Here is a 17,623-nt window from a genome sequence, read left to right on the forward strand (position 1 = left end):
TTCATCATCCAGCCGACGGGTTGTTATTTTTCTTACATCGCTTTCGAACCCAGACCACTCTTGGAGTCGATCGAGCTGTTTCTGAGGTACCAGGTACATTTTTTCAGCGTGCTCCATTATCGACGTTGTAGAAGCCCCGTAATCAATGGTACTGCAATACTCAACAGGGTCCCGATAAAACCACCACTCTTGGTTCACCAAGAGTCTCTTTCTTTTAAGAGAAAGACCCTTTCGACTCAAAGTCTTTATAAGCTTACGCTTTCTCTTCAGGGTCCCAAACTGCTTAGCAGATAACGGTATGTTCCCTTTCAAGGTATTCAAAGCGATTTCAGCTATGGCCTGTACAAGATCATTTGTAGCCCAGCAGAGAATAGCTTTCCGCTGCTTGGGAGGTGCTTTTACCAGAAAATTTAAGAGAGTCAGGTTTCTCCGAACGCGTGAAGACATGATGACGCCCCAAACGTGTTTTTTCGACTGAGTCTGTGGTTGCGAGATCACCGACTTTTAGATTTTTTAAATACATAAGCCGTGGGTACATCTGGGGGGAAAAGACCTGTTCGCAAGCGATAGTCATCTGGGGTGTCGGCATTTAAATCCACCAACAAGTAACCGAAAGGTTTTTTAGTAGAGTCATCGAACGCTTCCAAAAAAATTTGGCTTTACCGGGGTACATCTGACGGGACAGGGTTGTAATCTGTAGTTTATCTCTAGGGTTTTTAAACAGCACCATGTACTTTGTATTTAACGCGATGGTTCTACTTTTCCGGCCTTGACAAAACACATTTTGGATGATATACATGATGCTGAGGTTTCGGTGGTGTACGTATTTGGTAAAAGCTTTTTCTATCTCATTATTTTCACACGCAGACTCCATCAAATCATCAACTATAATCAAATTTACTCTACCCGGCGGCAGTAGCTGATCGTCGGAAAACGACGTCGGTAGTCCTTCTATAAACTGAATGTATGGAAATTTCACAAGCAACTCAGCGTATAGAGGTTGCCAGCAGCTGTAACACCGCTCTCCAAGAGCTGTTTTATAAAATAACTTTTACCGCAATTCGAGGGTCCGGACAAAATGCATGAAAAAGGGTGTTTTAACCTGACACCCATCGTGTTAATATCCGTAGTGAACGATGTCAAATTTTCTTGCAGCACCCGCTTGTCGTACACCACCTTCTGGGTTTTCTTTAAGGTCCGGGTCTCAATGCGCCAATCCTTTTTAACACGCACGATCATCGGCTGTTGAATAGAAATGTGTTTAAATTCCCGGCACTCTGCATAAGGGTTAACACCATAGTCATAAACCAAGTCCCGCAGACTCTCAAAGTTAACTTTTTCACAATTGTTCACATTGAGCGTAATGCCTTTTACCTTTAAACAGGCTTTCCCTCCAGACAGTTTGTACCCGTACGACTTGGGTCCTGTTGACACAAACTCGGTGATGTGTTGTCCAGCAGCGATTTCGCTGGTCAGCTCACCCAAGTAGTCACCCAGTTCCGGATTCCACTCACCCTCCCGGCTCACAAAGATAACGGAATCTGTGTCGTGGTAGAGACAGCGGCCTTGCAAAGCATTTAGCAGATTGTATAACTCCAAGAGGGCATAGGCGGTTGTAAAGCTAGCGATGAAAATGTTAGTGTTTGAATGGCCCGTATAGTGGTGTTTAATGTGTTTCCACGTAACACAGGCTGTGTTTTCATCGATAAACTCGCAGGCTGACACCTCATGATATGGCGTAAATAAGTACCTGAACAATTAATCGGGGTTTCTCACAATGATGGTCTGTGGTAAATTGTCTCTTTGCCCATACTTGCCCCACAAACTGTTCAAGGCAATTTTTGAAAGCTGTCTTTTGGCCGGATTCTTTTTAATGTTGCAGGGGTCCAGCCGGACACCCTCTTTTTCATAATATTCGCTGATATATCTTTGTTGTTTCGCGACATCTGTACACCACTCTGGAAACCCCGAAGCTTCCTGTTTCCCTTTCAGATGCAGTTTGATCTAGTCGGTAAAAAGATCGTGTGAGGCCTTTTCGAAATGCCAAATTTCGTAAATTTTACACACTCTATACCCCAGATCTAAGGCCATCTGTAATTCGGGGGTGCACCAGACACCAGTCAAGGCGCGATCTTCATCACCGTGCTCACAGAGGGTGGTCTGTTTTGTTTCAGCACACGTACGACACAGTGTGAAAAACAGTTTTTTGTCAATTTTGGTTGGAAGAACTGGAAAGTACAAACGTCTGGGTGGGTAAACTTTCACCTTCGTTATATATTATTCGGGGGTGCCCCAGTGGGTATTTTTTAGTTTTGTTCACAAACGGATACAGACTGGTGAAATCATAGTAATGAATTTTTTCACCGGGCTGCGCTGTGTAATGAAAACAAATCGCATTTGTTCTCCCCCCAAAAAGCGACTCGTGAGGTTGCAGAGGCTCTGGTAATTGCGCAGCTGTTAGAAATTTAGCCAAACTCCCATTTTTAACAAGCGTGTCTCTGAACTCGTGCTCCCACAAAACACGCACGTTAAAACCTCTCATTTTGAGAAAATTAATTTTCACCATCGTCTTTCTGTACAACCAGCCAAAAGTAGTGTTTGTCAGCGGATTAAAATCGTTTTCACAATAACAAACGCTACAACCGTGAAAAAAGCAACCGTTGAACTCAAAGGCTGTCGGCACGCCGTCAATTACAGCATAACCATCCAGAAAATATGGGCCAACCTTGAACTCACCGGCCGTGGTTAACGCGTGTTGGATTTTAACGCGCTCTGTGAGTTCGATGTACATAAGCCATTGAATGCTGGGTGTAGAAAATCGTTTTTGCTGGCGGTGGTAATTGTCATGGGGTAGCAACGCAATCGTCTCTTCCTGTAAAAACATAAGTCTGAACATGACCATGCAGACACTAGCGATGGTCACAAACTGAAAGGAGTCGATGCAGACAACGCAGGCGGCCCCTGACTCAGTCACCCGTGTCTGTCTGGTCATATTCATGACCTCATCCCGAAACCTGATACAGCCTTCTCTTAGAATTGCCACATCCAACTGGCAGTAACGTTTCAACTCTCTAAGTTAAACACACTTCCCCTGCATTCTTCATACCAAACCAAAAACTCGGCTTTCTCGCTCGGCAGCATGTAGTTAACGCCGTAAAATTCTGGCGGCGGCATCGGTCCGACATAATTTTGGTTTTCTGAAGTGTTCATCAAGTGTGGAAAATGACCCTTACACCCGGGGAACCCCATGGCGGCCGGCAGTTTGCTTAATTTCATAGGCAGAAAGTTTAAAGAATCGATAAATCTGATGTTCAGAGCTTTTACAGTCATACACATTATCTTGCCACCCTGATTAATTAGTTCAACGTCCATCTTTCCAGCTAACAACTGCCTGATAACTAGGTAATTGTCATATCCCTTGCCATTGTGCGATATGAACGTATGGTTTTTGAAACGTCTATCGATAAATTTACACACAAAATCATTTAGACAAGTTTCACGATAAAATTCCCAGCTTCGTTTATTGTTAATATGAAGGGCATGGACGTAATTTGGTATGTGTGTCCCCGTTTCTTGCATGCATTCAAAGTCGAAAAAAATGTACTTGTTTGAAATTTTGGGGTTGTCCAAAGGCGGTATGTAGCACAAATGCGTGTCAGGGGTGTCGATCACATTGTTACAACGCGAGCACAGTTTCTCTTTACATTTGTGACTTGCGAGGTTATAAACCCCACATTTCTCACAAAAGACCCTGCGCTCACACTTACTCACACCCGTCGCCGCATTCCGCAAGTGTCTCGCCAAACACTGAGAGCTACGACAAAAGACCTTACAGGCCGGGCAATTCTGAATTTCTGCATCAATTTCACAACACTGGGGATCTAAACAGGTTTTACAAGCTTTAACACAGGCGTGTGCGTTCTTGTGGCTATACGCCGCATGGCAGTTAGTGCAAAAATACGCCGCCCCCACAAAAGCTTTAATATTTAAAACCCCATAAAAATGCTCTTCATGCAGTAGAACAAAAAGTATTTTAGAAATTTGGTGGTGTGGGCCCCGTTGTAAAATATTTCCAATCACCCTGGTCGTGGTACAAAATTTTAATGACCACCTTTAAATGTTTTTCAAAAGCGGTAATGTCTGACAAACTAATTTTCTGATTCTCTGGAAAACCCAACTCTTTGTGCATTCGTTTAGCGCCCTGTAACATTTCCCCATCGGTACAACCCTCATTCAACAAACCGTACACACACCCGGCGAAACAGAGATTACCGCCCGTGTAATGTAAGTCGATAAGGTGCGCTTTTTTCTGAGCAATTACCCGGCTGTACAGAACAGATTTAAATCTTCGGCGGGCACCCCCCTGCATATTCCTAACTATCGTCACCACTAAGCGGTGGCTGTCATCGGTGAGAACCTCTGTGTGGCTCTGTAAGAGGTCCGAGATGTGGCTTAAAAAATCGGCAGCATTTAATTCTCCGGGTTGTCTCCTGCGTGAGAACAAGGGTTTGTTAAAACCACCCGCAGTCAAACGCAGCTGTACAAAATCATTCCCCCCGATGTTTGGAGAAAGTTCATCCAATATTCTCTGGACTGCACCATGCACAGCGTCTATAGCCTGTACATACGAGGTTATTCTGTCGAGATTAACAAAACGAAATTCTTCATGGTGCTCTGTTGCTCTAAAATTATTATAAGACCTGTTATAACTACGTATACGCTCCAGGAAAACTAAGGGGTCTCTATTCGCCCCTGCACCGCCACCAACCTGATTCAGATCGTTCAGTACAACCGGTTCTCGGTTACCGACATCCTGTTCTGCTACAACAACCTCGGGCCTTAAGTTATTTTCTACCACGGCATTCTCATTGCGTGGTTCGGGCGGCCCTTGGGAAATCTGATGCCTCTCTCTGAATCTTTGACGATGCAACAAACATGCTTTTGCCAGTTTAATTATTTTATTTCACCCAACACCAAGTCTTTAGGCGTGTTATGATTTCTCTCCGCAGGCTTGACACGGCTGGCTTTGGTCAGCGTCTTAACAGCCGTCTCCGATGCAGTCACCACCTTAGGGTCCGACGTTTCCGCCACATTTGTTTCGCCGCTCGTCGATACAGCGGCTGTGTGAAAAAATAAAAGACTTTTTATTACCACGCCAATGCTCCACATCTCAAAATCAGAAAACTACACGGTGATAAAAATAAAAGACTTTTCAACACAACAATCAATGAAATCTAAACTGTCAAAATCCGAAAACTACGATAACTATGATAAAAACGCCACACATGTGGTGCATCCTTACACACAGGGCTGCGGGTGAATGGAACAAGTTACCCGGACATGTTGTTACACCGGTTTCCTTTACGGCTGTGGTGGCGCTACTGGGTCAAGCGGCGTGGTTAACGGCCTATAGACCCGCGCACAGACCAGTCGCTTTTAACTTTAAAAGCTAAGCAGTTTTAAAATAAGGTTTTTAACACTCCCAAACAGAAAACTACGCGAAGTAGGATCTTTCAGCGAATTAACATCCTAACAAAAGAAGTAACGTTTGCCGTAAGTGGATCATAACACATCTTGACCACGCTTAAATTATATTAACCTTTGCTTGTTGATTTCAGACGTTTTGAGCTCGTTGCCCCAGTTAACTTGTTGGCTCGTCGCAGTTTATTTTTTGAAGGTCCGGGGTCTGCACGGAGTGGGAAAATACCATTAGTGAAAAAATAGAAAAACGGTGGGGATTTTTATTATAGACACGTTTAAATGGCCATGCTAAAAGAATGTTTTATATAATACCGACCTCTTCTCTCAGGCGATCTGATAATATCCCCCGCACCGTCTGGTATGACGTGAACATCTGCATGTGTCTCCACAAGGTTTTGGGTTGGTAATGCAAACCCCAAACGAGGTTTTTTAAATGTGTAGCGACTTGTCCCTTCGCCCGCGTCTGCGGAATAGACACATACGAGTTTTGGTGTGGAGTATATACCCCTGTGTCTTTAAGACTCACATGGTCGTAAAGCGTTATTCAAAACATTGTCGTAATTACTCACCAGTGTTGAGCTGCGCCGTAACTGGTCTTTTTACAGCTGTGGTTTTCGGGACTAATGGAAATGAATGGATACACACAGTCACGACCACATTACGGCACAACTCCCCGGTAATTCCATTATAATCATTCAATATTGCCTAGTATACAAATATTATACAACGTTTTGTAACTATAGCTAACACAAGACATGCACCGTGACGTTGTAATTGTCTCACAATAAGCCAGATATACATACCGCTGAAATTCGTGGAGTCCTCGTCTTCGTCTATCAAGTCGAACAGTGTTAAGTCTGTAAATAGACTATCTTCAGACTGTTGTAATTGATCGGCGTGATCCATTCTGACGAGTTAGGCGATAACGTGAGACTGTAGGAATTGGAATCCAGCCAAAACTTCGCCTGTTAAACCGCTGGTACTTATACTCAATCCGATAAACATTCTCTTCTAAGAAACACACATGGCCCCCCATAAAACCATTCATCTTAGGTATCGTTGGGGGTGCACGTACTGGTCTGTAGAAATTATTTTAAGAAACATTTTAGAAAACGTTTTAGACCGTTATAATGTTAAAATCTATATTATTTTAAGGCATACAACGGTGTCTAAATTTCATAGCTGTTAAAACGTGTCGAAAATCTTTGTTTGATTCACCAACAGACCGCTAAGAATATTATCAAGCAAAATGTTTTTTATTATGTATCTGTTCTTTATAGGGACGTGTTCACAAACCAAGCTTGACGTTTTGAGGTTTTATTTTTTCGCGCTGCGCTGTTAAGAACATTTTTGCGTGAAATACATGTGGTGCTTGTAAATTAGAAAACTTTACATGAATTTAAAATGTTTGTAAACTTTCCCTGGGGTCAAATTTAGCCCCCCTCCACCACTCTGCATTCCAGAGCCTTTAACTAATCCCCCACACACACCGCCCGTCTCCAATAACATCACAAATTATCTCTACTGGGAAACAATTTTAAAACTTTAGGACCAATCCGTTAAAGTATGAAGAACAACACCCCATCATTTGTTGCCTGTTAATACCTTAAAGACTTTTATGCTTGCGCTGTGTGGAAATTTATCTCAAACTTTCGAAAAAGCTGAAAAAATGTGTTATTAAAAATAAACTGTGTCTTATTACGTTATTTTAAAAACTTTAAGACCAACCCCGCGTGTTTAAAATTTATTTTCTGGTGAAACACATCATTTGTGTTTGCGTTGTATGTTAATACTTTAAAACTTATAAACTGATATGTGAATACTTTTCGCTCTCGATAAATCAGGGGGGTCATCACAACCAATTGAAAAATGTCTTGTGTTATGTAGGCGTGTTACACCATTGGCGCATATTCTTAAACGCTCCGGCCTGACAGGGTTGCAGTGCGTGCTTGGAGCTGTCAGACACCGCGGAGCTGCTGAGATGGCTTCTTTGTGTGGAGAAACAACGGGGTCCGCTACTCTACAAAGTGAAGAGGTAGGCGGCTAAAATATTTTTTTCTGATCGTGGAATTGTTGTATCGGTGCTTAGCGTATGTCATTTTAATACTTGGTCTTCTTTTTAGCAAAACCAGACCCCACACTCTGCGCCCTGTGACAGCGGCGGGGATGTGAGTTCAGCTGGGGTACCAGATGTTGAAGAACAGCCGGGTGCTAGCGATGATACCATGCTACAAATGGTAAATATTAACGAAAAACCTTAGCTCAAAAGAACAACACCCCATCATTTGTTGACTGTTAATACCTTAAAGATTTTTACGCTTGCGATGTGTGGAAATTTATCTCAGACTTTTGAAAAAGCTGTCGCGAATGTGTTATTAAAAATAAACCGTATCTTATTACATTATTTTAAAAACTTTAAGATCAACCCCGCATGTTTAAAATTTCTTTTCTGGGCAAACACATCATTTGTTTGCGTTGTGCGTTAATACTGTTAAAGTTTAAAACTTATAAACTGATATGTGAATACTTTTCGCTCTCGATAAAACAATGGGGGGGGGGGTCGTTTTAAAGCATCACAACCAATTGAAAAATGTCTTGTTATGTAGGCTTGGTTACACCATTGGCGCATATTCTTAAACGCTCCGGCCTGACAGGGTCGCAGCGCGTCCCTGGAGCTGTCAGACACCGCCCGTTGTTGGGAGCTGCGAAGATGGCTTCTTTGTGTGGAGAAACATCGGGGTCCGCTGCTCTACAAAGTGAAGAGGTAGGCGGCTAAAATATTTTTTCTGATCGTGGAATTGTTGTATTGGTGCTTACCGTATGCCATTTTAATACTTGGTCTTCTTTTTAGCAAAACCCGACCCCGCCCTCTGCGACGTGTGACAGCGGCTGTCGTGTGAGTTCAGATGGGGAACCTGGTAATGAAGAGCTTCCCGGTGTTAGTGATGATACCTCGCTCCAAATGGTAAATATTACCGAAAAACCCTAGCTCAAAAGAGGCGTTAAATGCTCGATATTTTAGGTACAAAGCATGTCTATTTTGTTAAGCCTTCCTTTTCTTTTTCCTTTAATAGAATAAAGAGCATGTGGACGGGTCAATCTTCAGCCTACCGGCACAAGTGAATGTCTCGTGTCTAAGCTTGTGTGTTCGCCCAAATGTTAATAAAGCTGATGCCCATGTCCCTAATGAGCCCGATGTTATGCCCCAGATTGTGAAAGCAGTAGTTTATTGCATCTTCAAACACTGTTTAAAGGGGGTCCTGGTTGATGACTGCCCGGCCTGTTTGATTGACCATCCCGGTCAGCAGGGTCACACATGCCTGTCTGTCGCCTACACAGATGGGTTTGAAGATGTGACGTTTGCAGCTTTAGAAATTTATAAGTCTCTCAGTTTAGCCCGAATTTTATCGGCTGTTCTGTACACCACCCGGTGTCTGGGTTCGTACACCATTACAAATGACACTGAGCGGTGCATAAAACAGTTGCTAAAAAATATAATTATACGATATATAAACATACGAGCATGTACACGCCACCCTTGACCAGCTGGATGAAAAATTAGTAGACGTGACTTTTGATGAGTTGCAAAAGAAACACTATTCTTATTTTTACAGACGCAAAAAAAAAAGATCTATGTAAAATGTGAATACAGATTTCATTCTGTTTTACAGACCCGGGTGTGCCATCGTCCAAAGAATGAAGAATTTCGAATGTATACGTCTGAATTCTTACTAAGAGTGCTTTACACACTTCTCTCTACAAAGCTTGATATGCAAAACAAAGAGTCGAATGCTAATGTCCTTAAATTTGTTAAAGAGATAGATGTGTATGTCGAGAACTTGAGTGAAATTATTGCAGATCTGATGTTTTCAGATCAGAAAAGGAAGCCTGGGGGGTTCTACAGTGTGTATTCCAAAATACAGCGTGTTTTGCACAGAACCTGTGGTAACACCATCCCGCTGATTACGCTGGCAAATTTTTTTGCTCTGCTAGATCGGATCGCCCAGTGTGGTTCGCATGGCTTTAGACACGGGGAGCAGAAGGGGGTTATGAATGCTTTTTCAGATGCCGCAAAGTTTCTCAGCAATGTGGGGGTGGTGGTTACGCGTACCGAACTAATTTTCCGCACCAACATTTAATTGTTGAATGCAAACAGGAGCCGGTAACGCATGTGTGCTGCGTTGTTTCAGTGTTTGAAAACCCCTGTTGAAATAAAGCGGTTCACATTTCACATACTTGCAAACTGGAGTCTGTAACTTGTGTGAAAAGTGCTGCTGCGCTGTTTCTGTGTTTGAAAACCCACTGTTGAAATAAAGCGGTTCACATTTCACTTGGTGTTTGTCCTGCGAATTCTTTCCGCGAGACTTTACGCAGTCAGTGTGTGTGTGTGTGTGTGTGTGTGTGTGCTTACACCCCTGCTGCTTTTGAGACACGGCTTGTGCAGCGTATAAGCAGCCTGGCCGGACAACCACTCGACCACCCGGCCGCGGCTGGCGCCGCTCACACCCCGGGATCTCGCGGCCCGCACCAGACTCCCCGCGCCGCCGTAACTACCCGATTTCCGAGGGTTATAATAGAGCGCACTCAACCCCGCGGCAGACATGGTCCCCTTCCAAACCAATACACACTTTCACACACCTAAAGCGAGGGATGCGCCGACTTGGGGCTTTGGGACCCTGAGGCGCCGGGCCGACCGGCCGGGGGGAGGCGGGAGTTCCGACCCACACCATTAGCTCCTGAGGGGGCGGGAACTGCACAAATAACAACACGACATTGGCTGGCAAGGGGGCGGGACAGCCAACCACCGCGGACGACCATTGGCTGGAAAAGGGGGCGTGGTACCTGTCAAAAGTTTGACGAAAGGTGTCGCTTTATACTACTCCCAACATATGATGTGAGAGTGAGGAACCTAACCCACAGTGCCACCAGAAAGGTTGCACTAGAAGTGTTGAAAAAGCCCTACAAACATTATCAACAGACATCGTACAGCGTGTACTATTCTTGTGTTGCGGTACATGAATATAATTATATCGTTATTAATTTCTTTAGATACGCAAATCCATATTATATTCCCTTTTAATCAAATTCTAAAAGTTTGCTTGTTGACTCCGGTATCACGTTAGTTAAAGACTTCGATGCTTAAAATGTTTAGGGAGAAATGGAATACTGGTGTGTATGTTTTCTTTAAAGTACCGAGACCAGCCATATACTGTATGTTTATGTTCCAAAATTAATATCGTTTATGGCCTTCACACACGTTACAGTATGCTCCTATTCTTTTTATGCTCACCTACTAAGATTTCCCTTCGGTGGTAAAATTCCATATAAATCGGGCACAGTAAAGACATTAAATATACATATACAGTACATACTGTATACAGTACAGTTTGCATACAGTTTATGTTCCTAAATCAATCTCTTTTATGAGCATGTGAAAGGCATGGCGAATCGGAGATTCTCAAAAATTACTGTACTTTGCATGATTGGAAACAAATGCCTGACTGCGAAATGCTGTGGTGTTACTTTTACAAAGACGGTCAATGAAAAACAGAATGTGGACCAGGGCAATAATTTGAGTTTACAGCTTGTCCAAGGTCATTCATTATTAAGGTGGGTAGCTGCGTCAGCATGCGTAGGCTGCAAAGGAACAAGTAATAGGTTTATTCCATGCTGAAAAAAAGAAGAAAGAGAACACAACGTTTCGGCCGTGGAGCCTTCTTCAGGTGTGAGAGAGACAGGGCAGTAGGCAAAGGTAAAGTAGCGGGAGAACAAAGGTTGGGAGGGAGGAGGAGTGAGAGGCGGGAGCAGGGGACAGAAAGAGAGGCCAATCAAGAGGTGTGAAGTCAGAATGGGTGCAGAGAGGTGTGAAATGAAACTTCCAATGAATGGAGAAAATTTAAAAGAACAGTAGTCTGTCGTTAAGGGAAGGGAGAAGGTGTGATCCTAGCTGCAGAATAATTTTAGTTTCGGTGGTCTTTCTGATGTATGAGTTTGGAAAACCGTCTTTGAGAACACAGACGGAGAGATTAGAGTGGTCGTGGCCGTCAGAGGTGAAATGAGAAACAATGGGCTTGGAGAGATCTTTAATCTTTACAGCCCTGACGTGTTCTCTGAAACGGTCTCCGAGTCTCCTTCCTGTTTCTCCAATGTAGATGGCTGGGCATTTACTGCAAGAGATACAGTAAATAAGGTTGCTGGAGGTACAAGATGCTGTCTGGGTGATCCGGAATTGTCCTGAGGGGCCTTGAATGAGTGTGGTGGTGGCTGTGTATTTGCAGGTGATACAGCGAGCTCTGTTGCAAGGGAAAGTGCCTGGTGTGGATGGTTGTTGAGGGCGGTCAAGGGAGCTGTGAACAAGGAGGTTACGCAGATTAGGTGGTCGGCGATATGAGATGATAGGGCGATCAGGAAAGAGGGCCCCAATGGAGGGATCATCCTGTAGGATGGAAAAGTTGTGGTTAATGGTCCTGGGGATAGGAAGTGTGTTAGGGTGGTAAGGAAGCACCAGAGGAATGCAGTTGTTACGGCGGGAGTTCCTGATCGGGTTGATGGTCCGGGGGGTGTTTTTGGCTCGGGCAAGGGCCCTGTCAATCACACTGCTGGGGTATCCTCTGTTGATGAAAAATGAGTACATTTCGAGGGCTTGGTTCTCGAAGTCGATGTCGTCGCTGCATAATCGTCGTAACCTAAGGAACTGTGAAAAAGGAAGAGAGTTTTTAGTGTGGTTGGGGTGAAATGAGCTGTACAGGAGGTAGCTGTGTGAATCCGTGGGTTTGTAATAAACTGAAGTGGACAGTCGGGGGTAGTTGATAGACAAGTGGATGTCTAGAAACGGAAGAGTAGTGGAAGATATGTTAATCGTATATTTGAGGGACGGGTGGAAGTTGGTGAAATGGTGCAGGAAGAACTCAAGCTGATCGTTGGAGCATGTGGCGGCACCGACGCAGTCATCAATATATCGTTTGTAGAGGTCAGGGACATAGCCAGTGTAGGAAGCGAAGAAGCGTTCTTCTACCCAGCCGACAAAAATGTTGGCATAGCTGGGTCCCATTCTGGTGCCCATGGCAACTCCACTGACCTGTTGGTAAAAAAGATTATTGAAAGAGAATGCGTTCAGTGTGAGGACCAATTCTGCAATTCTCATTTTTGTCGGCTGGGTAGAAGAACGCTTCTTCGCTTCCTACACTGGCTATGTCCCTGACCTCTACAAACGATATATTGATGACTGCGTCGGTGCCGCCACATGCTCCAACGATCAGCTTGAGTTCTTCCTGCACCATTTCACCAACTTCCACCCGTCCCTCAAATATACGATTAACATATCTTCCACTACTCTTCCGTTTCTAGACATCCACTTGTCTATCAACTACCCCTGACTGTCCACTTCAGTTTATTACAAACCCACGGATTCACACAGCTACCTCCTGTACAGCTCATTTCACCCCAACCACACTAAAAACTCTCTTCCTTTTTCACAGTTCCTTAGGTTACGACGATTATGCAGCGACGACATCGACTTCGAGAACCAAGCCCTCGAAATGTACTCATTTTTCATCAACAGAGGATACCCCAGCAGTGTGATTGACAGGGCCCTTGCCCGAGCCAAAAACACCCCCCGGACCATCAACCCGATCAGGAACTCCCGCCGTAACAACCGCATTCCTCTGGTGCTTCCTTACCACCCTAACACACTTCCTATCCCCAGGACCATTAACCACAACTTTTCCATCCTACAGGATGATCCCTCCATTGGGGCCCTCTTTTCTGATCGCCCTATCATCTCATATCGCCGACCACCTAATCTGCGTAACCTCCTTGTTCACAGCTCCCTTGACCGCCCTCAACAACCATCCACACCAGGCACTTTCCCTTGCAACAGAGCTCGCTGTATCACCTGCAAATACACAGCCACCACCACACTCATTCAAGGCCCCTCAGGACAATTCCGGATCACCCAGACAGCATCTTGTACCTCCAGCAACCTTATTTACTGTATCTCTTGCAGTAAATGCCCAGCCATCTACATTGGAGAAACAGGAAGGAGACTCGGAGACCGTTTCAGAGAACACGTCAGGGCTGTAAAGATTAAAGATCTCTCCAAGCCCATTGTTTCTCATTTCACCTCTGACGGCCACGACCACTCTAATCTCTCCGTCTGTGTTCTCAAAGACGGTTTTCCAAACTCATACATCAGAAAGACCACCGAAACTAAAATTATTCTGCAGCTAGGATCACACCTTCTCCCTTCCCTTAACGACAGACTACTGTTCTTTTAAATTTTCTCCATTCATTGGAAGTTTCATTTCACACCTCTCTGCACCCATTCTGACTTCACACCTCTTGATTGGCCTCTCTTTCTGTCCCCTGCTCCCGCCTCTCACTCCTCCTCCCTCCCAACCTTTGTTCTCCTGCTACTTTACCTTTGCCTACTGCTCTGTCTCTCTCACACCTGAAGAAGGCTCCACGGCCGAAACGTTGTGTTCTCTTTCTTCTTTTTTTCAGCATGGAATAAACCTATTACTTGTCCCATTCATTATTAATACTATTTGTAATATCTTCATTAAAGACTTTGATGGCAACAGCTCAAACATGAGAGGTTGATTCCAGATACTATTATTTTACTTGCGGTACTAAACGAGAATTTACGGTAACTCGCGGTAGACTGCGTAAAGCGCACCAGAAAATAATGCGGTATCACCTGCTTGTTTTGAATGGCTGCATCTGTAACTTCCATCAAAGAGAGATTTCATCAGTTGCATAAAATTGAAACTTTCGACTTTTTGTCTGGTATTGAAAATATGTTAAAAAAAACATAAACAATTTTCTAACGAACAACTAGATTATTGCCAGGATCTATATTTAGCGTTCGGTAGTGATAACACTGCTGATATTGATTGAGTAGAAATCTATGATGTATTGACAGCTTTATCTGAAGCGAGAAGTCCTAGAACGCCATCTATGAAGTTTTAGGATTCATACCAAGAAATGCCTTTTGTTTCCCACCCCAACTGCTGCTTTTGCATTACACATTATGTGAACATTACCAGTTTTGGTAGCTTCTGGGCACGATTTTCCTAAACTGAAACTTATTACAAAATTCTTTAAGATGAACCATGTCCAAAACTTGTAAATCAAGACTAATTTTAATATCAAATGAAATTACTACAGAAGAAAAGGTTTAACTGAAATATGAATAAGACTATGCAAGCCTGAAAAATAGAACAATTCAATTTATATAACTTATTTTTTTATTTTTTGAGAGATGGGCTCACACACCGGAAGACACTAACGTTTCTCTTCGTTAGAGTATGTGAATAACAGTTTAACCCCAAATGTTTGTAATTGTGATTCTGTTAAAATTTAAAAAAGCATCTATCAATAGTAAGAAATTATTAAGAAAGTAAGAAATTGTGTTATTTCATAAACTGTAAGACATGAAGACATTTACAGGTTATATTCTTTGCTTTGTCTTTTAACGCAAGCGGTCAGGATGTTCGGACGGTTGTGTTTCTCTTGTAATCATCAAATGTCATTGTTTTATCCGTCAGTTCTTTCTCAAGTTGTACCATGGATATTTTATACCATCAATACTTTTCATGCTCTTTTGCATTTTCCTTCACATACGGAAAAAAACTCAAGGCGTTCTTGTCACTGTGCTACACAGTACAGGACACGCAGTGAGGAATTCGCGCAGCTTTCAGCTCAGTGCGGAATCCAGGGGGAGGACTCACTCGGTGAATGATCTCTCAGGAAATCCCGGGTGAGATTCAACATCCCGGGTGAGGTTTTTCTGCAACAGCCACGACAAGTGTGAAGACGTTCTCTGGATTTCCTGAATGTGACTTTAAATAAGTTCACATTCTTTGGTAGTTAACAAAACTAAATGCTTTGGAGGTACATTTAAAACTGCAGAGAACACTGTAGCACTTCGAGTTTAATTGTGTAAACCTGGCTCTCTATGAACACGAGCAAAGAGATCTCACTCAACAGAAGACTGCGATGTGAGCACAGTAACATAAAGCACTTCGAGATGCCAGGGATTGAACCCAGGATCTCATACATGCAAAGCATGCGCTCTACCACTGAGCTACATCCCCGACATAGTAGGCTGTGGAAGTGACTTAGAGATGTGCAGGTGCTCACAGAACACAATCCATCTTTTGCATCTTTTAAGTGCTCTTGATTAAACTATGCATAGAAAAACAGCAGTACTGATGATTTTCATGGACTGATGCACACTTGTTCTGTACAACTCCAGTGATAAAACCTTGTCTGTAAATATTGTAGAACGTAAAAGGGTGAAACAACGCTCCAACCACAGGAATGGTAACAGAAAGGATCATTTTCTTAAATAATATGTCCTTTTGAGATGCCTTGTCAACGCACACAGACGTTAGAGCTGAACAAATATTTTGTGCACAAGACGGCAGTGCGATATTAGAATTCCTGTCTTCTTGATGGATTCAGACTCCTTCTCAGAGGTCCATGCTCGCCAAATAACTTTACAGCTGTAGCGGCAATGCTTGTTAATAAGACAGAATTAAGCTTTGCTGTGCTTTCCTAAATGAGGCCCCATCTCACCCTCCATCTCTGTGGTGCACAGAGAAAGTATTCATGCAGGCTGATTTAAGATGTTTTCTTTTGATAAGGGACAGCTCCCAAAGGGGGATGCACTTAGCTAAGCCTGGCTATCATGATCAATGGTCATCCATTGGCGCCTATCTGTCTAGGGAGTGCCGAATGGACATCTGGACTGCATTCCTAAGTGTCAGGAGTAAGTGACTCATATCTCACCTTGATCAACCAATCAGGGACTGGTAGGGCTGAGTAACCCATGTAGGGCAGGGCGTGGTAGGACCACGTGGGTCTCCAATGGCTCCAATGTATTTCTGATGGAGCGCTATGAGCAAAGATTTAATAAGCTACTCCTGCCGATGATTCAGCTTAAAGAAGTAAAAGCTTCACAAACAAAAGCAGCTCGCTACCACAGCCAATATTAAATGTACTTGGTGGCACATTACCATTTGCACTGGCTCAAAAGTGATCTCGGCAGACGTTGTTCCCTATGTAAAGCTGAAAGCGCCAAAGAGCATTTCCATTGAGAAAAAAGAAATCTGCCTTGATGTTAAACATAGAGAGCCTGCCTTTTAGAAGTTCTCCCTCTAAACACCTTGTGCAGCCTCCCGACAGCCTAACAAAAAGTGCCTTTTCGCCAACTCAATTTATAATACGCCCCTCAAAACTCACAACCGAATAACAATTCATCCGTATATTTGATTTCCAAGATCCATTCAAGGCAACTTGACTCTTCGCAAGCAAATAATTTCAGGGAAGAAACTCAGTTTAGTCAACTACTGGTGCATTCAGCACACCCCTTGCTCTTGCTTGTCAGGGTGGCTGAGTGGTCTAAGGCACCAGACTCAAGAACGTGTGTCTTTCGAGCTGGCTTGGTTGTTCTGGTCTCCAAATGGAGGTGTGGGTTCAAATCCCACTCCTGACAGCTTCTGTTTTTACCTCTCTTGAATTGTTCCAGTGCTAGCTGACAGTGAATGACTGAAATATAAAAGCAGCAGAAGAAAGCAAGCAACTCAGTGCAATTTGTGAGTATTCTGCACTGTTAAAATGCACACGAGTAGTATAAAGCGACACCTTTCGTCAAACTTTTGACAGGTACCACGCCCCCTTTTCCAGCCAATGGGAGTCAGCGGTGGTTGGCTGTCCCGCCCCCTTGCCAGCCAATGGCGTGTTGTTATGTGTGCATGTCCCGCCCCCTCAGGAGCCAATGGTGTGTCATTAAGGGTCGGAACTCCCGCCTTCCCCCCCGGCCAGTCGGTCCGGAGCCTCAGGGTCCCAAGGCCCCAAGGCGGCGCATCCCTCGCTTTAGGTGTGTGAAAGTGTGTATTGGTTTGGAAGGGGACCATGTCCATGCATGACCATGCAGCGGGGTTGAGTGCGCTCTATTATAACCCTAGGGAATCGGGTAGTTACGGCGGCGCGGGGAGTCTGATGCGGGCCGCGAGATCCCGGGGTGTGAGCAGCGCCAGCCGTGGCTGGGTGGCCGAGTGGTTGTCCGGCCAGGCTGCTTATACGCTACACAAGCCGTGTCTCAAAAGCAGCAGGGTTGTAAGCACACACACAGTCT

General features: G+C 44.0%; 1 protein-coding gene and 2 non-coding genes across 3 annotated transcripts; 2 read left to right on the forward strand and 1 right to left on the reverse strand.

Moving 5' to 3' along the window:
* Positions 1-6,110: 6,110 nt before the first annotated feature.
* LOC148827847 (uncharacterized) lies at positions 6,111-9,791 on the forward strand. The gene is made up of 5 exons (XM_088926193.1): positions 6,111-6,157; positions 7,369-7,516; positions 7,605-7,718; positions 8,556-8,600; positions 9,153-9,791. Exons 1-5 carry the CDS (start codon positions 6,111-6,113, stop codon positions 9,618-9,620), a joined length of 822 nt encoding a protein of 273 aa, XP_088782319.1. The 3' UTR covers positions 9,621-9,791.
* Positions 9,792-15,506: 5,715 nt separating this feature from the next.
* On the reverse strand, positions 15,507-15,579 carry trnaa-ugc (transfer RNA alanine (anticodon UGC)). Its single transcript has one exon. It is a non-coding gene; the product is annotated as a tRNA-Ala (tRNA).
* A 1,289-nt stretch (positions 15,580-16,868) lies between these two features.
* Positions 16,869-16,981, forward strand: trnal-caa (transfer RNA leucine (anticodon CAA)). The gene is made up of 2 exons: positions 16,869-16,906; positions 16,936-16,981. It is a non-coding gene; the product is annotated as a tRNA-Leu (tRNA).
* The last annotated feature ends 642 nt before the right edge of the window (positions 16,982-17,623 follow it).

The sequence above is a fragment of the Atractosteus spatula genome, chromosome 10 (assembly GCF_055471065.1).
Source record: "Atractosteus spatula isolate fAtrSpa1 chromosome 10, fAtrSpa1.hap1, whole genome shotgun sequence".
In the NCBI taxonomy this organism is placed as follows: domain Eukaryota; kingdom Metazoa; phylum Chordata; class Actinopteri; order Semionotiformes; family Lepisosteidae; genus Atractosteus; species Atractosteus spatula.